This window comes from Lagenorhynchus albirostris, chromosome 16 (genome assembly GCF_949774975.1).
Source record: "Lagenorhynchus albirostris chromosome 16, mLagAlb1.1, whole genome shotgun sequence".
NCBI lineage: Eukaryota > Metazoa > Chordata > Mammalia > Artiodactyla > Delphinidae > Lagenorhynchus > Lagenorhynchus albirostris.
In genome coordinates this window covers 3,268,368-3,289,337 of record NC_083110.1, presented here as the reverse complement: position 1 = coordinate 3,289,337, position 20,970 = coordinate 3,268,368, and the positions used below count along the sequence as shown (strand labels likewise).

The 20,970-nt window shown below is 43.7% G+C and overlaps 1 protein-coding gene across 5 annotated transcripts in view; it reads left to right on the top strand.

The window, feature by feature from the left end:
- Positions 1-1,830: 1,830 nt before the first annotated feature.
- The window catches only part of EGLN1 (egl-9 family hypoxia inducible factor 1), a 57,154-nt gene continuing 38,014 nt past the window's right edge, over positions 1,831-20,970 (top strand). Inside the window, exon 1 of one of the 5 annotated variants that reach the window (XR_009536084.1) lies at positions 1,831-3,119. Coding sequence is in view for 3 of the 5 variants with exons in the window: in XM_060126244.1 (XP_059982227.1) it covers positions 2,193-3,119 (927 nt within the window). In the remaining 2 variants the exon portion in view is untranslated. The remainder of the gene's footprint in view (positions 3,120-20,970) is intronic. The other 4 variants (XR_009536083.1, XM_060126244.1, XM_060126245.1 and 1 more) reach the window with 4 other exon arrangements.

Below are 20,970 nucleotides of genomic sequence, written 5' to 3'. Positions count from 1 at the left end.
ATTTAGAAGAATCAAGTGTTTGTAGAATGAGTGTTCCCTAGCAAACTTGAGAATACTTAAGAATCAGTTATCATTACTACAGCAAAAGGAGGCCAAGGAAGTCAGATTTCACTTGTATTGAAATTATATTTTACTTTTATAATTTACATATGTCAAAACGTTTTAAAAGCTAACTTTTTAAGCCATTTTTAAGACTTTCTAAATTAATCGATTTGAAATCTTGATTAGTGCAATGCGCAGGGCTAACAATTCCTTTTTCTTTTTTCCCATCCCATCCTATCCGCCCTCTCTTAGGGCATTTACTCTGAGCTCTAGGTTGTCATTATTTGTTTACACGTCCGCCCCCTGCACGGAACTTATCTGTCTTCCAAAGGCCAAGCTAATTGGAATTACTGTCCTCTTTCACCAGATTGGATCCCCAGGGTACTGTTTGTTTATATGGCAGAATTTAATGACAGTTTTAAGTTCTGTGTAGTTGATGAAGAGTTTTTGGATTCAGGCTAGTTTTTTAAAAAATATTTTACAAAGTGGTTTATAAGTACCTATATTATTCTGCTTTTAACCTTACACATTTCAGCTCTTGTGCTGTTAATCTGGAAGGCTAACATCTCAAGGACTGCTGAAGTTACCTGCAGTCTATTCAGATGGTACAGAAGCCCAGCACAGCATTTCCCACATTAGCAGGTGCTCAATAAAGATGGTGAACATCGCAGTCACAGCCCTTTTTATTCCAAAAATAAATGAAAGGGCGGAAAGAAACACCCTTGGCCTAGTTCTGGTAAGGTTTTTATGTACTATAAAAGAAAGAACTGTACTCATCAGCATAGCACAAATTCTAATAATAAGAGATACTTCTGTTTAAACTTAAAAGTCGTTAATGCAGTAATGCCCATTTGCCCTCCCTCCGCCCCGCGCCCCGGCCAGATCCACTTCTCAGGAGCAGTTCCAGCAGTGTGAGCTCAAGTGCCTGAATGTGGACCCTGAAATGAGCCTTGATTAACTTAGTCGACTAGGTAGCCAAACATTTTTTCACGAGGGTTTAAACTCCGCAAGATTTCACAGGATTTAAAAATGGTAAAAAAAAAAAAAAATGCATCGAATTTCAGTACCTTTAAATTTGGCTCAAACGGGGCACAGGGGCTTGGACTGACCGCAGGAATACTTAGTTTTGTTTTTAACAATTTCGGGCCTTCCTGAAATACAGGCTGAATTGGCGTAATGGAAAAAGGAGCCTTGGAATCCTAGAGTCTGGTTTCTGGGTTCCGTCCCAGTTCTGCGTGACCTTGGGCAAGTTACTTTACTTCTCTGAATTTCCGTTTCCTCCGATGCAACACGACGGTGGCAGCAGCCACCTTGCAACGTAGTCTGGAGCGCGCCTGGAACACACCCAGTCGGCTGCGCACAAACAGCAGCCATATTAAGGCCGCCCAGCTCCGCGGCGACCTCGCGGCCGCGCTCTGCCCAGCAGGTGTCGGTACCGCCCGGGGCGCGGGCCCGGCGGCGACGGCGCGGCCCCCTCCCTTCCGCCGCTCTCGGGCCTGCCCCTCGGCGTCCCCGGGCGGGCCGCAGCAGCGTCCCGGGCCCGCCCCGGACGCAGTTGGCGTGGGCGCCAAGGGCGCCAGACCGGGCTCCGAGGCCCAGCCGGCCGAGTGCGGGAGAGCGGAGGCGGCCCGGGCGCCGCCGCGCCCGAGCGCGAGCGCGCGGCCACCGCCCCCCTCGGCCCACCCCTCGCCCTGCCCCGCCCCCCGCCCTCGCGCGCCGCCCGCCCGGGTCGCCGCGGGGCCGTGGTGTACGTGCAGAGCGCGCAGAGCGAGTGGCGCCCGCACGCCCTGCGCTGCTCCGCGGGCCGAGCCGGCCCGCCTGGGACACTGAGGCGGGGGCGGCCGAGGCGGCGGGTGTCGCGCGCCGGGCCTGTGTGCCCGAGCGGAGGTCGCCGTCCGCCGCGCAGGCCGCGCTCCCTCAGCCCTCCGCGGCGATGAGGCGTTGAGGCGGCGGCCGGCGCCGCGCGGCGGGACCGGAGGACGAGGAAGCGGCCCGGCCGAGGGCGCGGGGCGCTGGCCTCCCGAGGCGAGGGGCGGCGTGTGCATGGCGCAGTGACGGCCCTTGCCGCTCCTCCAGCTCCCCGGCCCCAGGCGAGGCCGTCCGGCCGCCACCCCTCCTGCTCGGCCGCCGCCTCCACCGCCGCCGCCGCCATGGCCAATGACAGCGGCGGGCCCGGCGGGCCGAGCCCGAGCGAGCGAGACCGGCAGTACTGCGAGCTGTGCGGGAAGATGGAGAACCTGCTGCGCTGCAGCCGCTGCCGCAGCTCCTTCTACTGCAGCAAGGAGCACCAGCGCCAGGACTGGAAGAAGCACAAGCTCGTGTGCCAGGGCGGCGAGGGCGCCCTCGCCGCCGGAGCGGGCCAGCCCCAGCATCCCGGCCCCGCGCCGCCGCCCAGGGCCGCCGGGGCCGGGGAGGCCAGGAAGGCGGCGCCGCGCCGGGACAGAGCCGCCGCCGCCGTCGCCGAGGCCGCGGGCCCGCGGGCCGCCGGAGACGCGGCGATGGCGAAGGCGAAGGCCAAGCCGGCGGCCGACCCCGTGGTGGCCGCGTCCCCGCCTCGCGCGGCGCCCGGCGGCCAGGGCTCGGCGGCGGCGGCGGCGGCAGCCGCCGAGGCGGAGCCCGCGAAGGAGGAGCCGCTGGCCCGCTCGTCGCTGTACCAGGAGAAGGCGAACCTGTACCCGCCGAGCAGCGCGCCGGGCGAGGCGCTGAGCCACGGCGGGGGCCTGCGGCCCAACGGGCAGACGAAGCCGCTGCCGGCGCTGAAGCTGGCGCTGGAGTACATCGTGCCCTGCATGAACAAGCACGGCATCTGCGTGGTGGACGACTTCCTGGGCAAGGAGACCGGGCAGCAGATCGGCGACGAGGTGCGCGCCCTGCACGACACCGGCAAGTTCACGGACGGGCAGCTGGTCAGCCAGAAGAGCGACTCGTCCAAGGACATCCGAGGCGATAAGATCACCTGGATCGAGGGCAAGGAGCCCGGCTGCGAAACCATCGGGCTGCTCATGAGCAGCATGGACGACCTGATCCGCCACTGTAACGGGAAGCTGGGCAACTACAAGATCAATGGCCGGACGAAAGTAAGTGTGTGCCGGGAGTGGGCGCGGGGCGAGGGAACGCGGTGTCTGTGTGTAAAAGGGATTTCCTTCTTGTGCAGCACCCGGTGGAGCAAACGGATAGCATCCACCTCCTGCTGGCTCACACACTTCTGCGTCTGATTGCAAGGTCTTCTGGCTAAACTTAGGCTCTTCCTTGAACTTTGCAGTTTTCTTTTTTCCCTTGCACAGTGAGTCGGGTCAAACCTCGCTGGAGCTCTAGGCGCCCGACGGGGATTATTAGAGTGCTACCCGAAGCAAGTGCTGGTTCTGCATCAGCCTTGTGTTTGCAGCGGCTCTTAAATTCCCCGTGGGCTTTGAACCTCTCATCAGCTTCCGACTTCCACAGTCGAATGTTGTGTTCAGTGAGGAACCTGCCAGCTGACCACAGAAAGGTACATGTAAAATAAGCATTTAGGCCGAAGGCTCCTTTCCTTATGTTCAGGAAGAGCCTGCCTGTTCCCCTCCCCCTCTTACAGCTCTCATCCCTCTCCCTTGTCCCTGCTGTTTTGAAACCCACTGCTAAACGGGGGAAGAAGTATTTCCGTTTTCAGACCGCTCAGTGTAGGTAGGTTACATTTTTAGCATAGGTTTCCTTTATTTGCTTTTGTTAGTATAATCCCGCTGTTGAAAAAGAACCGTTTTGTAGCTTCCTGGAAAGAAAACAAAAACCCCATGGAATTGGCTCACTCTTAAGTCTCGGTTTGGTGAAATCTTTGTTTTCTCTTGACTATTGTAGTCGTTCCCCAACAGATTCTTCCGTTCCTACCTAGTCTGATCGCTCTTCCCTCCTCAGTATGGTAGATGATAGACTCTCCTTCTCTGTACTCTCTTGTGGTTCTTTTCCATTTCACTCCCCAGATCTTAATCTTTTCTTTGTATCCAGCTCCACTCCAGGCCACCCTACTCCACCCTCCTCCATCATCAATCTCTGTCTGATTTTGTGAGTTTGAGGAGATTGTTGAGGAGATTATCACACGTGGGTGTTTGTACACAGACACTGATTCTTCCCAGTAGTTCTTTTGTGTGTGTCAGACCATCTGTTTTGACAGTCATTATGTGTGACTCTCAGACTGCCCAAAAGGCTAGGCGTACGCAATGAGGAAAGTTCTAAACGGGAAATTTGGTGGGAAAAGACAATGTAAAGTCTAATTTATGCATTGCTGCTTCGTTGCTGGATGAAGGCGCGTGTCTTAATATCATATGGTCGCCAAAGAAAAAAAGAAAGGTGAACACTTGCTTAACACTAAGCTGGAAGGAAAAAAGAGCCTGATTAAATGCCAGCTTTGGTCTTTAATGCAATTCTCATTTATATACATATATATTTTTAAAATTTGTTATAGATCAAATCTGAATATAGCCATAAACCGTAGAGGAAGGAAAGCTTGAAAAAGCTTGAAGGCATATTAATGTAACTGTACAAGACTGACCGAAGTATGTATATAGTTGGGGCACAAGCTTCAGGTGAAGAAGATAATGTCCTGAATCTTCCTTACTCTGCTTTCCTTAGTTAATTTAGCTTTCCAAGTTAAGCTAAATCCTCTTCTCTCCTATCTTCCTGTTTTTGACTGCTCTTCTCAGGGAAGGGACAGCAGTCAGCCTAGCTCTTACCAAAGGGCCTCCTAATGGGGAGGCTGTTAGAGAATAGCCACCTCTTTCCTCAGGAGTGCCAGTGGTTGAAGGGCCGTTGAGGTTCTAGATCACCTGACTACACAGATCATGTGAAGGAAGGATGGATTTTAAACTCTTTAGATTTTGATCTTATGCTTACGTTAATTTTAGGGACACAATTTCAGGATCTGTGAATGGTTTTAGGGAATCCCTTTCATTGTACTTCTTGGTTGAGAGAGGTTTTGGTAATCTTGTTTGATTATGTAGTTTAAACATTCCTAAAAGAAACTAAAGATGCTTGCTTTGGGGGAATGGAAAGGCAGTCAGATTACCAGCCACCATATACTGAGCAACCTCAGTATGCTAGGCACCAGGTTAGGCTCAATACAGACATGGTCACAGTAATTTTAATCCTATGAAATCGGTAGCATTATTCTTACTGTACATTTGAGGATATTTTAGCTCCGACTTGGCTAAGGCCTACCACTTACGATACCCTAGCTGGGATTCAAACTTAGGGTCATTCAGACATCAAGCCCTGTGCTTTTTCTACTACCCTGGATATGGGTAGGATATTAAATGAGAAGATGTAGATTACTTAGCACGCTACTGGGACTAAGATTTGATATACATACTTTGTTGACAGTGAGCATTAGCCTTGTATGTGAATAATTGTAGTTTATCTTTGGACTGTAGAAACTTCTTTTATTACAATGTTTGTTTCTGATAGTGACTGAAAAGCCAGTTAAATTTATCTGCCTGGATCATGCTTATACTCCTAGGAGAGGCAGAATATGGGTACTATATGTGATGGCAGAGAGGGTCTTCAGTTGAGGGTTTTATTATCCTTTACGACATTGTAGTGATTTTAAAAGGTACTTGCCTCAAATGTGTGGTATTTTTCTCACATAGATTTTCACAGCAACTCTGTAAAATATTTAGGTTGTTGGTGTATTATCCCTGTTTACAGATGAGGAAAGTGAGCCTCAGGAAAGGTCGCTTGTTGGAAATCCTGCAGCGTGCCAGGACTTAAATTCAGGCTTTCAGACCGAGATTTGATGTTCTTCATTTACACTGTCTGTTCTGTTTGGTCTTTGTGCATGTCAGGGCCTGATAATCAGATGATATATAATTTATAATTGGCTGTGGCTCATTCAGTATATTCTTGGATTTCTCCCAAATTTCTGCTGCCAGCACGCTTATCTGGCCACTGTTTGTCCAGCTACTTTAAAAGAGGAACTACAAGGGAAAGATGAAGAAATACAGGAAAAAAACAGGAACATGATCGTGGCCACTGAGCTCCAGTTTCCACTTTCTCTGGTCCTTTTTTGGGATTTTCCCCCTTTTTGCCCTTAAACTGCCCTTTGATCCTTTATCCTTTCTCACACCCTTTCTTCCATCAAGAAGACTTGCAGCGATGTCCAAGAGGAAGGAGTCACGGCCTGCTGATTTGTGAGGAGTAGCTTTGTGTGGGCTGTAAGAAATCATAGGTGCCTTTACTTGGTAGAGGAAGAAGAATGCAGAGGAGTGCAGATCCTGGGAAAATGTGCAGCTGTTCAGTTGGAGTTTCTTTTTTTTAAATTTATTTGTTTTATTTATTTATTTTTGGCTGTGTTGGTTCTTCGTTGCTGCGTGCAGGGGAGCGGGGGCTACTCTTGTTGCAGAGCACAGGCTCTAGGCGCACGGGCTTCAGTAGTTGTGGCACGTGGGCTCAGTAGTTGTGGCTCGCGGGCTCTAGAGCGTAGGCTCAGTAGTTGTGGCGCACGGGCTCGGTCGCTCTGGCATGTGGGATCTTCCCGGACCGGGGCTCAAACGCGTGTCCCCTGCATTGGCAGGCAGATTCTTAACCACCGCGCCACCAGGGAAGCCCTCAGATGGAGTTTCTTAACCACTCTGAAGGAAAACGTTTGCCTGTTATAATAAAACTAGTAGAATCATATACATGTTTTTGGAATTTTGTCTAAAACTTACTCTGTTCAGTTAAAATATACATAAAGAGAAGGAGCGATAAAATAAGACCAATAAGCAGCAGATTCTATTCCTGAGATTTTTCACCAGTCCCGCAGTTAATTGGGCAGCTCTAGCTGATTATGGCTTTTAGAGCAAAGGGTAGGATAAGGAAAGTCCTGATCCTTTATTATCACTACCATAGAGATGTGGTGTCAGTCCTCTTAGATGTTACAAACAAAACCAAACGAAACTGCCTTCTCAATCTACTTCTGCCACTTTCTCTATACTCTTGGCTCCCAGGATGTCCTAATTGAAGCAGCTTGTTTAATGTTTTAATAGCTACGTCAGAGTCGAGATCAAAGTCAATTATTCTGTATTCAGAAAGGTTGAAAATATTACAACTTCCATAGTAGCAGTTTTGTATAGCGCTTTACTGTTTTAAAAGAGAAGCAAGTGGACTGAAAGAGTAGTCTTAATAGGTTGTGACAACCAAGTTCAACTTTGTAGGAAAACATTTTGTACGGTGAATTAGTGTACGTGTAGTTTACATATATGGTAACTTCTTTAATTCTAAAGGAATTTTAGTTTAAATTAACAGGTTGTTGGTTTTTCAGAAATGTTTATAGCTCTTCCCTTGTCTACCGCCTAATAAGCCACAAAAATTTCCTGCAAAACCTTAGTCACACAGGAGGAGAGCATCTGAACGTAGAAGGATAGTGGACTTTGTCCTGCTGTGAAACCTGGCTTGGGTTCTGGATCTGCCACTGTTTCCGTGTCCTTGAGCCAGTTGCTTAAGCTTTCTGAGCCTCAGTTATTCCATTTGGAAAATGGTGTTAAATGATGCCTGCCTTTTCTGTCTCTCAGGCTTGCTGTGACGAATGTATATAATCTTGCATGTAAAGGCACTTTTTAAATTGTAAAGCACTATGCAAAAGTGTCCTTAACTTACTCTTCTCATTTAGAAAATTTTCTACTTTTCTGATTTCTTTCTTTGAAAGAGTCCTGTGCTTCTCCTCTTTAATAAGCTAGAGGAAAAAAGACTTTAGAATGATCACCCATTTTTGACTACATACACACACACACACACACACACACACACACACACACACACACACACACACACACACACACACACACACACACACACACACACACACACACACACACACACACACACACACACACACACACACACACACACACACTTTTTTTTTTTTAACAGAGGAAATAAGTCCCAGAGAGGTTAAGTGCCTTGTTCAAGGTCAGAGAGCTGGTTAGTGATTTACTTCATTCTTTTATCTGCACCTTAATGCTGCAGCACGTGTAAAAATCACGTGTTCCCACTTAACTAATTTTGGTGTCTTTTATGCCATTTTTGAGGCTACACTTGAACATTTATGACTTCCTTTTCTTCTCCCTTTTACTCCTGTCACTCTACAGTCTGGCTTATCTGACATTCTAGTTTAAATTTTCCTCCTTTCAAGAATTCCTCCCTAATTTCCCTAGATGTTCTTTATTTACCTCCTTTTTTCCTCTGTTGTTGAAGCCATTTTCCCTGAAGCAGGCCCACTCTCTCTTATTTCCTTAGTTGGAACTGTCTTTCTGCTCTGTGTTTCTGATTTAAATGTTTATTCTCTGTTTTCCTTTCCCCCCTTTCCCCCATCAGGCATGAAGTCTGTCTTTGTTCATCTTCTAGCATGTTCTCTGAAGCCTGTGCCTTCCCATTATGCTTTTGGATTGATGTTATCAGCTTAGTTGTTTTTATTTAATTTTTCTCTTTAGGCTTTTAAAGCAACACCAAATGTTTCAGTCTCCCTTTCATTTGCACACGTTCTTGATCAGTGTTTCATAGATGCATTTTAGTGCTGCATTTGCATTCTACCTCCTTTTCCACTATGCGCTTGTTTCTGCACCTGAAACATTATTTGTGACCACAGGATGGCATTCAGATGATTATTTGAACCATATTCATGGCTTGTCTTTGACTGTTTCTGTTCCAGCTCAAAACTTTCTATTCTAAAGAACAAAACAGAGAAACAACCAAAAAAACTGATAGATGATTAACCAAAGTCTTCCCTTAAAATGGTTTATTTCACACCTGTATTTCTTAGCCCAGACTCTGAATTGTTCTGCCATCTTTACTGGAATGTTTTGTGCTTCATTATCACATTTTCCCAGAACCAAGCCACAGTTTTATTTCTGAAGAGCTTGGATAGTATCTGTACCCTCTGTCTGTTTGCTCGCTGAAATCACCGGAAAGTGTTCTTGGGTGTGGATTTCTCGTTTTCTTTATTCAGTGCCCCAAACCCCGTTTCTTCATCAAAGCAAAATGCATGCACTCTTGGCTTCTCCTTACCGTGTTCTCTGAGTCTTGTTTGGATAGTCTTTTCATTCGTTCGTTGATTCAACAAATGACATGAAGTGAGTACTTTGCATGCACAGGTACTGTCCTAGGAGCTAGGAATACCTGAAAAACGAGAACAAAAATGCCCCCATTCTCAGGGAGCTTAAATTCCACTTGAGGCAGGTGAGGGGCGGGGAGAGACAGTTAATAAAGAGATGTATGAGTAAGTGCATGACACATTAGGTGATAAATATTAAAACAAAAAAATAAACAAGGTAAGGACAGAGTGACCAGGGGGTTTTCTTTTACACAGGCTTGGTAAAGTAATACGATATTCATGTAGAGGCTTGAATGAAGTGAGGGCCTGGGTTATAGAGGTACGTGGGGGAAGAACAGTCCAAGTAGAGGTATTAAATAGCACACACAGCGGCCCTGACGTGGGATGTGCTTGGTGTGTTCAGAACACAGCAAGGAGGAGGCCACTGCGTCTCTAGCGGAGCAGAGGGGAGGGACCGAGCGAGAGTGGTAGGCGATGGGGTCAGTAAAGCAGGGGTGGGGATGTGAGGTCAGTTCATGTAGGATTTCGCCTGTGAGCCGCGGCAGGAGTCCTGGGTTGTATCCTAGGTGACACAGGAGGCCCCTGGAGAGCTTGTTCTAGGAGAGCTCTCTGGCTGCTGTGCGGGAGCAGGGGTGGAAGCAGGGGCACCAGGTAGGAAATTCTTCCAGCAGCCCTGGCCCTGGGAGGTGGCGGCTCACGTTAGAGCAGTAGCTGCAGACCTGTGGAGAACTAGTTGGATTCTGGATATATTTTGAAAGTAGAGTCAGTGAGATTTGCTGATGGATTAGTCGGAGGAATGCGAGAAAGGAAGGAGTTGAGAATGTCTCTTGGTTTTTGGCTTGAGCAACTGGAAGGAGATAATTCTTATTTCATCTTGCTCCAACCCTCCTGCTTTTCTCCTCTGGCCCCGCTCTTTCAGTTTCCATTTAGAGCAGATTGTTGACACTTATTTCGCAGCTCAATCCAGAGGAGAAAAGTTCCATGCTCTGCTTGTCCACATTCCTTCAAATTGGCTGTGTTTGCTGCTCCTGCTGTTGACCTCGCAGCGCCATCCTTTCTTCTCCAGAGGCTTTATGGCTTCTTTGCACAGTATGCTCTCATCAGCTCTGCCCCTGGGGCTGCCTGCGGGAAGTACTGCAGGACATCTTGCTGAACTTCTGGTGCTGTCAACAAGTAGGTCTGTGCTCTCTTACATGAACTGCTCACTTAAGATGGCTTGTAGATACAAATCCATGTAAGAAGAATTACACAGATTCTGAAATTTAGGGAAACACTGGAGAAAATTGAATGGTTCAACCTGAGAGACAAGCATAGATTTAGATTAAATTTCAAAATAAAATTAGAAATAGAACATCTTTGTTTAAATATGCTGTTGGAAGTTAAAGCTATTGTAGAAAATTGAGAAGAGGTAGAATGACCAAAAATATCAAAAATAATTCCTGACATATAGATGCAAACGGCTCTGTGATAGCTGAGGAAAAGAAGGGGGAGGTGTATGATACTTTAGGGATCCGAAAAGATAGCAGAGAAATACAGCTCTCATCCACTTGATGCGGAGCCTGACCCTGGAATTAGAAATAAAAGTACCACCTATCAGATGGGAAGTGATAGGGTTAAAATTATAATATAGTGCCCAGGACTTTTAAGCATAGGAAACCTTGCTTTTGACTTTAGGGTAAGGGAGGGTCACAGAAGTATGGGTAAACATTAAAATACTCTATATGAAATGATTAAAAAAAATTAAAACCTGAAAGGTCAAACTTGAGCTATAGAATTGAGGAACCTTATAATCTCAACTTAATGCAAACAACATCAGTTTCAGCCTGATTTTTGTATACATGGGAAATGTCAGATCTGGCCAGTTAATTGAAAGAGTCTAATCAGGAGTTTGGGGTATGAAAAGATTGACCGCATCTGAATTTTTTCTCATTAATATTGGTACTCTCATCTGTAGATGGTAACTAGAGGTTCTGAGTCCATAGTTTTGTCAGTAATTATCCTTTATTCTATCTCTAGGCATTTTTTACCTTCTATTATGTCTTCCACTGACTTCTGTTAGCATTACTTCTCTGAAATACAGCCTTGAAAGTTACTTTTTAATTAGAAAATTGCGTGATTTCCCCCCGTAGGCCAGGTCTTCGTGCTGCTTCAGTAGCACTATTGACCACCCCACCTCTAGAATCTTTGATCACTCATTTACTAGCCTGGATCTGAGCCTTTCAAGTGTTGTTTTCTCAGTATATTTTTCAGAATTTTCCTTATTTTCTCAGCTTCTAACTGTGGTTTTTTCTTGAAGCTCAGTTCTTAGCTTTCTGCTCAGCACTGTGAGAAGACACATGTAGGGGGAACTTGAAGCATCTATATTTCTAGACTTTTCTTCTCAGCTTATATTAGTTATCTGTTGCTATGTAGCAATGTAACAAGTTGTACCAAAACGTAGTGACTTAAAATAACACCCATTTATTATTTCAGTTTCTGTAGATCGGGAACCTGGACACAGCCTAGCGGCATCTTCTGCTTCGCTGCCTCTCACAAGGCTGAAGTCAAGGCATCAGCCAGGGGCGGTGGTCTCCTCCAGAGGCTCAAATGGGGAAGGATCTGCTTCTAGGCTCACTCAGTGGCTATCAGCAGCGTTCAGTTTCTCGTGGGCTGTTGGACTGAGGACCTCAGTTCCTTGCCACGTGGGCCTCTCCAGCACAGCAGCTTGCTTCATCCAAGTATGCGAATCAGAAAGGCAGTAAAGAATCCTCTGTCGAGACTGAAGTCCCAGACTTTTGTAACTTAACCACAGATGTGACATCCCATCACCTGTGCTGTATTTTTTTGGTTAGATAAAATCACTAGGTTCATTTCATACTCAAGGGGAAGTAATTACACAGGGGTGTGAATACCATTTCTTAAATTGCTTCTTCCTTTATAGTGTTCACCCCTGAAGTGATACTGGTTTTTTTTTAAATTTATTTATTTTTATTTTATTTATTTTTGGCTGCGTTGTGTCTTCGTTGCTGCACGCCAGCTTTCTCTAGTTGTGGCGAGCGGGAGCTGCTCTTCGTTGTAGTGCGCTGGCTTCTCGTTGCAGCAGCTTCTCTTGTTGCGGAGCACGGGCTCTAGGCGCGGAGGCTTCAGGAGTTGTGGCGCGCGGGCTCGGTAGCTGTGGCTCGCGGGCTCTAGGCGCGCAGGCTCAGTAGTTGTGGCACGCGGGCTCAGTAGCTGTAGCTCGCGGGCTCTAGTTGCTCCGCGGCATGTGGGATCTTCCTGGACCAGGGCTCGAACCCGTGTGCCCTGCATTGGCAGGCGGATTCTCAACCACTGCGCCACCAGGGAAGCCCTGAAGTGATAGTTTTAATGATCTGTGGTTTGTTTTCTCCTTTTGCTCTGGTCTATATCTTTTTCTCCCTGGGTGATCTTATGTGCTGGAGGAAGCACAAGTTCTTGAGCTAGTTTGCCGGTGTTCAAGCTCTTGTTTTGCTACTTAATTGCTCTCTGATTTTAGGCAAATTTCCTAACAATTAAAGTATCGCTTTCTCATCAGTATATTAGGAGTTAATAATGGCACCTAATTCAATAAGGTTTGTTCAGAGATAGGTGAGATACATGAGAAATGCCCAGCAGATTATCAGTGTTCATTTAATTTTAGCTGTAACTGTAATAGCAGGAGGAGGAGAAGGGGAGCAGCCGTGGCTTCAGCTGTTGGGCTTTGTTCAAGACGCCTTGACCGTCTCTGACCCCGGCATCTGGAAAGGACTGATGGACGGCTCCGCTTGGATGTTCTACAAGTACTGCAAACCCAGCGTGGTTAAGACTGAAGTCTCCTCTTGGAGGGGATCAGGGTTGGTGGGGCTCTCTGATGGGAGAACAGGTTTAAAACTGAACCTGTTTGCAAAACCCATTTATTTTTTCAACAACTATTTGTGGTGTCTAATATATGCCCGGATCAGTGCTAGGCACTGAGAGTACCACGATGCCCAGGTCAAGGTAATTCTCTCTGCCCTTCCCAAGTTTTATTGTCTGAGGGGAAGATAACACTGAACCTGCAGTTCCATGTGTGATGGATGTTCATGAGATGTACTGGAGGCCATGGGAGCATGTTAGAGGAGACCTAGGTTGGTCTGCAAGCCAGGAAAGGTGTCCTTTTGTTTTTTTTTTGCGGTACACGGGCCTGCCACTGTTGTGGCCTCTCCCGTTGCGGAGCACAGGCTCCGGACGCGCAGGCTCAGTGACCATGGCTCACGGGCCCAGCCGCTCCGCGGCATGTGGGATCTTCCCGGACCGGGGCACGAACCTGCGTCCCCTGCATCGGCAGGCGGACTCTCAACCACTGCGCCACCAGGGAAGCCCCCTAATTGAGATTTTTAATCACTTTATACCTGGACTGTTATACAATATTATTATTTAATTCATTCTCCATGTACCACCTACATCTATCTAATATAAGTTTACTAACACTTATAAAAATCTTACTCAAAAGTCTTCTGAGGTTTATTTAAAGGATACAATTTGATTCCTAGGCACTTAATGCTCCCCAGCTACTTAGGCCCACCCCACCTATCCACCCTTATTTGCTACCCCTCTTTGAAATACAGCCACTATTTCAGCCAGACTATTTTCTGCCTTTTTGCTTCGCATCTCACTCCTCCCAACACATCTGTGAGTTCTTTGACTGGTTTATGCTCCCAGGATTCAGATGTTATGCATCCCTTGTGCGTCCCTTAGCATCTAGCTTTTAAGTCCCATCCCCCGTATCTCCCTGAACTCTGAACCTCCATTGATCTCTCTTTTCTCAAAAATTTTGTATATCTTTTATTCCTGAAGTATCTTCTCCAGAAAGTTGTAAGAGCAGGGGAGCTGTATTATATACTCTTTGGTCTTACACAAAGCACCTTTTGTTGTTCTGGTTATTTATTATTCATATGCTAACACTTAGTGAATTGCCCTCAACCAACCTGCCGTGTACCTCACCTCTGCTTCCCCTCTTTCTATCCATTTTCTAAAACTACAGTAAGACCTTTTGAAAGTCTGTGAGCATTTTCATCCTATTGTGGTCAACTCTCCTTTCTATGCTTACTATGCTATTTCCAGTCCCTATTTTCCAGATAAAAATAACCCAGGCCAAGATGGCCTAAACTATTTTTAACTCCAAGTACTGGGAGAAAGGTCTGAAAGTGAAATGAAGTTTTAGCCATTGCCTTGGCCCACGGTCGGTTGGTAGGTTACGCATTGTGGTAGAAGCCTGCACATCCATGAATCTCGAGGGCAGAGTGCATGTATGTCTTACCTCCCTCATCCCCACCAGTGAGAATCCCCAGGGAACATGTGTCACTTCAAAACAAAGGTGCATAATAGACACGATGTTGAAAGTGACCTCTTACATACTCTTCTCTGTGACCCAGGAGAGAAGCTTGTGCCTAGCAAGCTGACACAAAGCTCAGCGTTTCCTATACCATGGGATTGACGTGCAGAGTTAAAATTTTTCAAGAGCAAAATTATCATAGTTTTGATTTGGTTTTAGTATTTGGTAATTTAGTCAAAATTTTAGATCACATTGAAGGAGTTGTATTTACATTTTTATGTTTAAAAAGAATTTCACTTTCTAGCTTTGCTTGATTTTGGTATTTAAAATGTGTTTTCATTCTCTGAGAACAGTTTTTTAGTTGGAGGAAAGTAGCTTGAGATTTAATATTTACCACAGATAATTTATGTGCAAAGAATGGGTGCAGTTTTGGGTTGTTACAGTCCAGAGTATTTGGAATCAAATTTCTTCAATGAAGAAAATTTTGGCTAAAAATTACATATGATAATAAAATAGCACCCCTCTCCCATAGCTTACACTTTTTGTTTCAAGGTAATTATATACACTTGTGGTTCATAACTTTGTTTTGCATCTGGACCCCTTTAGGAATCTAATTGTAGCCATGCACCTTCTCGCCCTAAAAATGAACATACATGCATGTTTTGCTTATACTAAAGCCCATCCATAGACCGTACAGTAAGAACCCCTGTTATGAGAAGAGTTCTAAGGGACAGAACAAAACTAAAAACATTTTAAGATTTTCGTGTCTCCCCCTTTCCTTTTCATGTCTGGTTATGGTTAAGTGAGGTTTCTACATTTATTCAGTTGCTGTTCTTGCCTCATGTCCACAGAACTCTGCTTTGAATTTTTTCCCCCCATGATAGTAGTCAATTTAAGTTATGGAGACCCAGATAAAGGATATATATTATAACTTAAATCTAGTGGTGTAGGTGTGCAGACTTCTGAAAGATGTCTGCCTTGTACAAGCTGGCTATGTAACAAAACAAAGTTAACTGTTGTGTACCAGGATGGAAACCATGACCTTAGGGAGAATGCCTTCCCAGAGGGCACACTTCTGCAAGTACATCTGCTAGGTTATCCTTGCTTTAGAATTCTAGATGTGCAGTTTTGCCATAAAAGACGGAGATCCTTTATCACCAATAGATAACGCTGGACGCTGATTCTCTCTTCTCCCCTTTTCCGTTGCACCGTCTTGTTTCCTGCTCCCGCTGTACACGCTCATGCGTGCGTGTGTATTTTGCTTTTTTTTTGTTTTTAACTTGTAACTGACATTTCAGTAAGATTCATCTGAATTTTTTTAAAAATGAAAACCTTGGTAATAAGAGAGCATCAGGGCTGGGGGGGAGCAGGGGGAGTGCCTTTAAAACAAAAATGAAACTAGAATTCATATTGGTTGGTTTTGTTTTTATTAAAAATAGTTGCTGTAGCTGTTAGACATGAAGGATCTCTTGGTAGTTTTGGTAGAAAACATTTTTAATACGTGTAAGAATAATTTGTCCATCTTGCGCATCTCAGGATCTGTGCTTTGGTGTCGCGTAATAACTGTGAGGTTGTTCTTTGATGTAAAGATTCTTGCAGGTGTTTCTTTATCTCAGGAGTGTCTGGAGTCAGGGGCCATTGTTGACAGAAGCCAGGAGTGGGAGTAGGACCTGCTGGCAGTACTTCCGGATGCGTGCGGTCGGCCTCTCCGAGCTCTGAGCACAACGCTCAGCGCTCCTCCCACTCTCCTCGGCTCTGAAATGGGGGTGACGTTGACCTGGTTAACAGAAGATATGTTGAATAATTGATTATTGTAAGAAGCTTTTCAAAAAGGTGATTCTGGCTCTCATCAGTGCCCTTTCAAATCACTAGGCCTCGGCCCTGGCAGTCCTTAACTCTCCACCTTTGCCCCCGTTTGTTGTGTTGGTTAAGTTCAGTTTTAGATGAAGAATTCTTAACTTGCTTTTAACGCAATACCAGAACCTTATCTTTAATTAAGAGGAATCTGTTGTTGCTTAGGCGGTTGGTACATAGCCTTGGCACTGTGAAAAAAGAAACTGGTCAGTTGATAAGGGCACCTTGAACTGAATTTCAGAAGTTGTGTTACATCATGGGTAGTGAAATAACTCAGTCCGAGGGACACCCTGATCAAAGGCTCTTTCTCCCTCCATGTTCTCCCCTTTAGCGGAATCAAGTCAAATGGCAATAAATATTTTATTTATAATCATGAATTGAATTATTTAAGGTGCATTTAAAAAATTGAAACCTTTGGACGTTAATTACTTTTAAGAGCTAGTTGTGTGTACAGATGAGCTAGTACCTATAAAATGATCAGATCAAATCTCACACAAATGAGTTTATACTTATTTTATAGTTTTTATTGATATAAACATAGATTAGATTGTTTGGTGATTTGTTGATATTAGTATTTACCTTATTTGCCATGTAGGCTATAAGTTAATAGGCTTTTAAAACAAAATCTGAGAGGTTAATTCTTCCTTCCCTAAAGTAATGGGGGGGTGTTTGGGGTTAGCTACTGTTCAGTCATGCTTTATGTCTTTTTTACTCTTAGTAGTATCATCTTGTGGCTGTTACCATTTCATAGCATTCCTTTGGTGTCTGCACTGTTGAATTCAATTCATAATAATAATAGTTGTGATTCTAGTGAAAAATGCATTTTAAGAAGCTCACGTTGTCCTTGATATAAGAAATTGCTTGTAGCTTCCACATTTTTCCTAAAATTGGTCATTTTTAACAATTGAAACCAGTAAGATGTGAACTACTCTACTTACATATTATAGGAAGTAGCTTTTTTATGTTGACACGGGACAAAATTATTTTAGTTGTTTACAAAGAAAATAAAGCTTATTTGAAAATAAAGAATTGAGAGGAAAGCGAAGTTAAAACTACATGTATCCGTATCTGTATGTTTCTTACAGAAATATATGCTATCGAGATATGGAAGAGTAATTTCTTTGAATTATACTTTTAATAATATAGATTATATACGTGGTAATTTTCGTGCTTGCTATCTTTTCAGCTTGGGAATTGCATGTATATGTTAACTGTAAAGATCTTACATATGGGAAGAGAGATTGCTCCTTTGTTTGTGACTTTATATGTTTTCTGATAATAAAAATAATCCAATGCTTCAAAATCCATGAAGCCAAAACTGACAGAATAGGAAGGGGCAATAGACAAATTAAAAATTACAGGTAGAGATTTCAGTACTTCGTTCCAGTAATTGTTAGAACGAAGCAGGCAGAAAATCAACAAGGGTGTATGAAAGATTTGAACACTGTCAACCAACTTGACCTAATTGACATCTGTTGAACGCTCCTCGAAATAACAGAATAAAATACACTTTTTGGAAGCACACATGGGGAGTAGACCCTTGGCTGAGCCATAAAACAGGTCTCAATGGACTTAAAGGACTGAAATCATTTAGAGGCCGTTCTCAGACCACAGTGGAATTAAATTAGAAGCAAATAATAGGAAGAAATCTTGCAAATCCCATATATGCAGAAATTGAAAAACACATTCCTAAATAATATTAAGGAAGTAATAGAGGGCTTCCCTGGTGGCGCAGTGGTTGAAGAGTCCGCCTGCCGATGCAGGGGACGCGGGTTCGTGCCCCGGTCCGGGAAGATCCCACATGCCACGGAGCAGCTGGGCCCGTGAGCCATGGCCGCTGAGCCTGCGCGTCCGGAGCTTGTGCTCCGCAACGGGAGAGGCCGCAACAGTGAGAGGCCCGTGTACTGCCAAAAAAAAAAAAAAAAAGAAGTAATAGATATAGACGTAGAGGTCAATGGGCAGGAATAAGAATCCAGAAATAGACCCACGTTCAAAACATCAATTGAGTTTTTATTTTTGTTTGTTTGTTTACAAAGACTAAGCTAATTCATTGCAGGATAGTTTTTTATTTTATTTTTAAATAAATGGTTTTGGAATAGGTGGATATCTATATGGAAAAAGTAAACATGACCCTTACCTCACTTCATACAGAAGAAATTAATTCAGAGTGGATCACTGACCTAAATATAAGACCTAAAACCATAAACATTTTTAAAAAAAAAGAGAAAATTTTTATGATCTTAAGATAGGCAAAGAGTTCTTAGGACCAAAAGAAAAAAGGATGAACGATGAAGGAAAAAAAAATGACAAATTGGACTTTAAACATTAAAGCATTTTGCTTACTGAAAAACACCATTAAAAAAAAAGACCCTTTTAGGAGAAAATATTTGCAAAACATATCTGACAAAAGACTTTTATCTGGAATATAGAAAGCTTTCTTATAACTCAATAATAAGAAGGGAAACAACCCAACAGAAAAAAGGGCAAAAGATTTGAACAGATATTTCACGAAAGAAGATATGTGAATGACCATGTACGTGAAAAGATTCTCAACATCATTGGTTATTAGGGAAATGAAAATTAAAAGCACAATGAAAAACCACCGTATATACGCTAAAATGGCTAAAATTTAGCATACTGATAGTACCACCTTTTGGGCAAGGATGTGGAACAACTGGAATCCTTACACGCTGATACATTCCTTCATCACTTGTGGGGATGCAGAGTTGTACGGTTACTTTGGGAAACAGGTCAGCCACTGCCCAGAAAGTTAAATACATATAGACTCATCATATGACCCTAAATATCTTAAGTATTCTACTCCTAAGTATCTACTAAGAGAAATAAAAACATGTCCAAATAAAGACTTGAGTATTACTCATTTCCTCAAAAATAGGAAACAACCCAAATGTCCATCATCCGGTGACTAGATAAATAAAATATGGTACATCATACAGTGGGATACTCTTCAGCAATAAAATGAACTACTCTTTTATTCAACAATATGAATGACTCTCAGAAGCACTGTGCTCAGTGAAAGAGTGTACCATAAATTATTCAGCTCCTTGTGTTGGAAGTTTGGGTTATTTCTAATTTTTTGCTCTGACAAATAATTCTGCATCGGATATTCTTGAAGGTGAATCTTGTGCATTTTAGTAAGGTTTTTATGAGAAAAATTTCTTGAAGTAGAATTGCTGGATTGAAGAATTTTATATACTTATATTGCTAACATTTACTCAATGCTTATTATGTACCAACCACTATTATAAGTACTCCTTCTACCCAGATTATTTTGTTTAGTTCTCACAACAACCATATGAGGGGTAGATACTATTATCTTCCTCATTTTACAGTTGAGGAAACTGAGGCACAGATTTTTTTTAAAAAAACTTGTTCCAGATCAAACAATTAGGGACTTACGGAGCCGGGGCACAAACCAGGATAGGCTGACTCCAGAGCTTGACCTCCTAGGTAAGACATGTGAAGTATGTTTCTATTTATGCATGTTTTAGAGGAGTTTATTTACTTTTATGTTTCCTACTTGATCTTGTTCAATGCATTATAGAAATTTCTTAATTTTAAAACATTGGGGATAAGCCAAATATTTATCAAGAGAGTCTTTCTCTTTCCTTACTGAAATAATTTCAGAAATGCACTATTGGAATGTTGTTTAATGTCAACATAGACAAAGTCATACTCGAAAAATACAAACTGTTCACTTAAAGGAACAGTCTTTTGATAGTATACAAATATAGTGTACAATTCTTTGAACAGGTTCGTTTTTTCACATAGATCATAAAAGGTACTGGTCAAGTAGTAAAGTTCATATTAACCTGTAACGATTTTCAAATAGGCTGTATATGCACAGCGTGTTGTAGTTCCTTTAAGTGTGTAAGCTTTGCATTAGAATCACATTAATGTCAGGGGCCCACTGTAGATCTTCTGAATCAGATTTTGAATCCCAGGAGAAGGCCAGACAACTTGTTAAAACTGAACAGAGGTCCTAGTTCATATTTGGGTCTGAGAAAACTGGTATAAGGTGTATTCTTAATCGATAGGGATATAAAAAATGTGACATCTGATATCTCAGATACCCAAAGGACATTTATTAACTATTCTAAATACCTCTTAACAACCAATAAGTTGGCAAGGAAGAAATCTTTTATTAATGAAAACAGCTGGCTACATTTTCTTGATTATATGAATCCCATAAATTAATGCTCTCTCATCTTTCTTCCCCAAGGCTTCTATACAAGTAGGCGATACCATCTGCCCTCACTTGGTCATCACTTATTTATTCCTTGACCTACTTACAACATGATGTGTGCGTTCAAGTGCTGTTTTGAAGCTAATCTTTTGAAAGGTATTATTCCCCTGTTATAAGAGGACCTGTCCTTTTCTTTCTGCTGCCTTTTTTCTCCTGTCACTCTGTAGCACTTGATTGGAGGTAGTATGTTGTATTGGTGAAGAGTGTAGGATTCAGAGTCAGAATGCCTGGATCCTAAGCCTAGCTCTGCCATTGGCTAGTTGTGTGATGCTAGCAGGTTACCTGCCTTGTGTTCACATTTGTTTCACGGGATAAAAAGAGTACTTATGTCATGATTGTGGAGAGGACTAAATTGGCTAATGTATGACAAGCATTGTAGCTGGCATGTAGTAAGCTAGCAGAATTCCCACTTGTTGTTATTCACCCCTCCCTTTTCCTTTCTCCTTCCTCAGCTAACGTGAT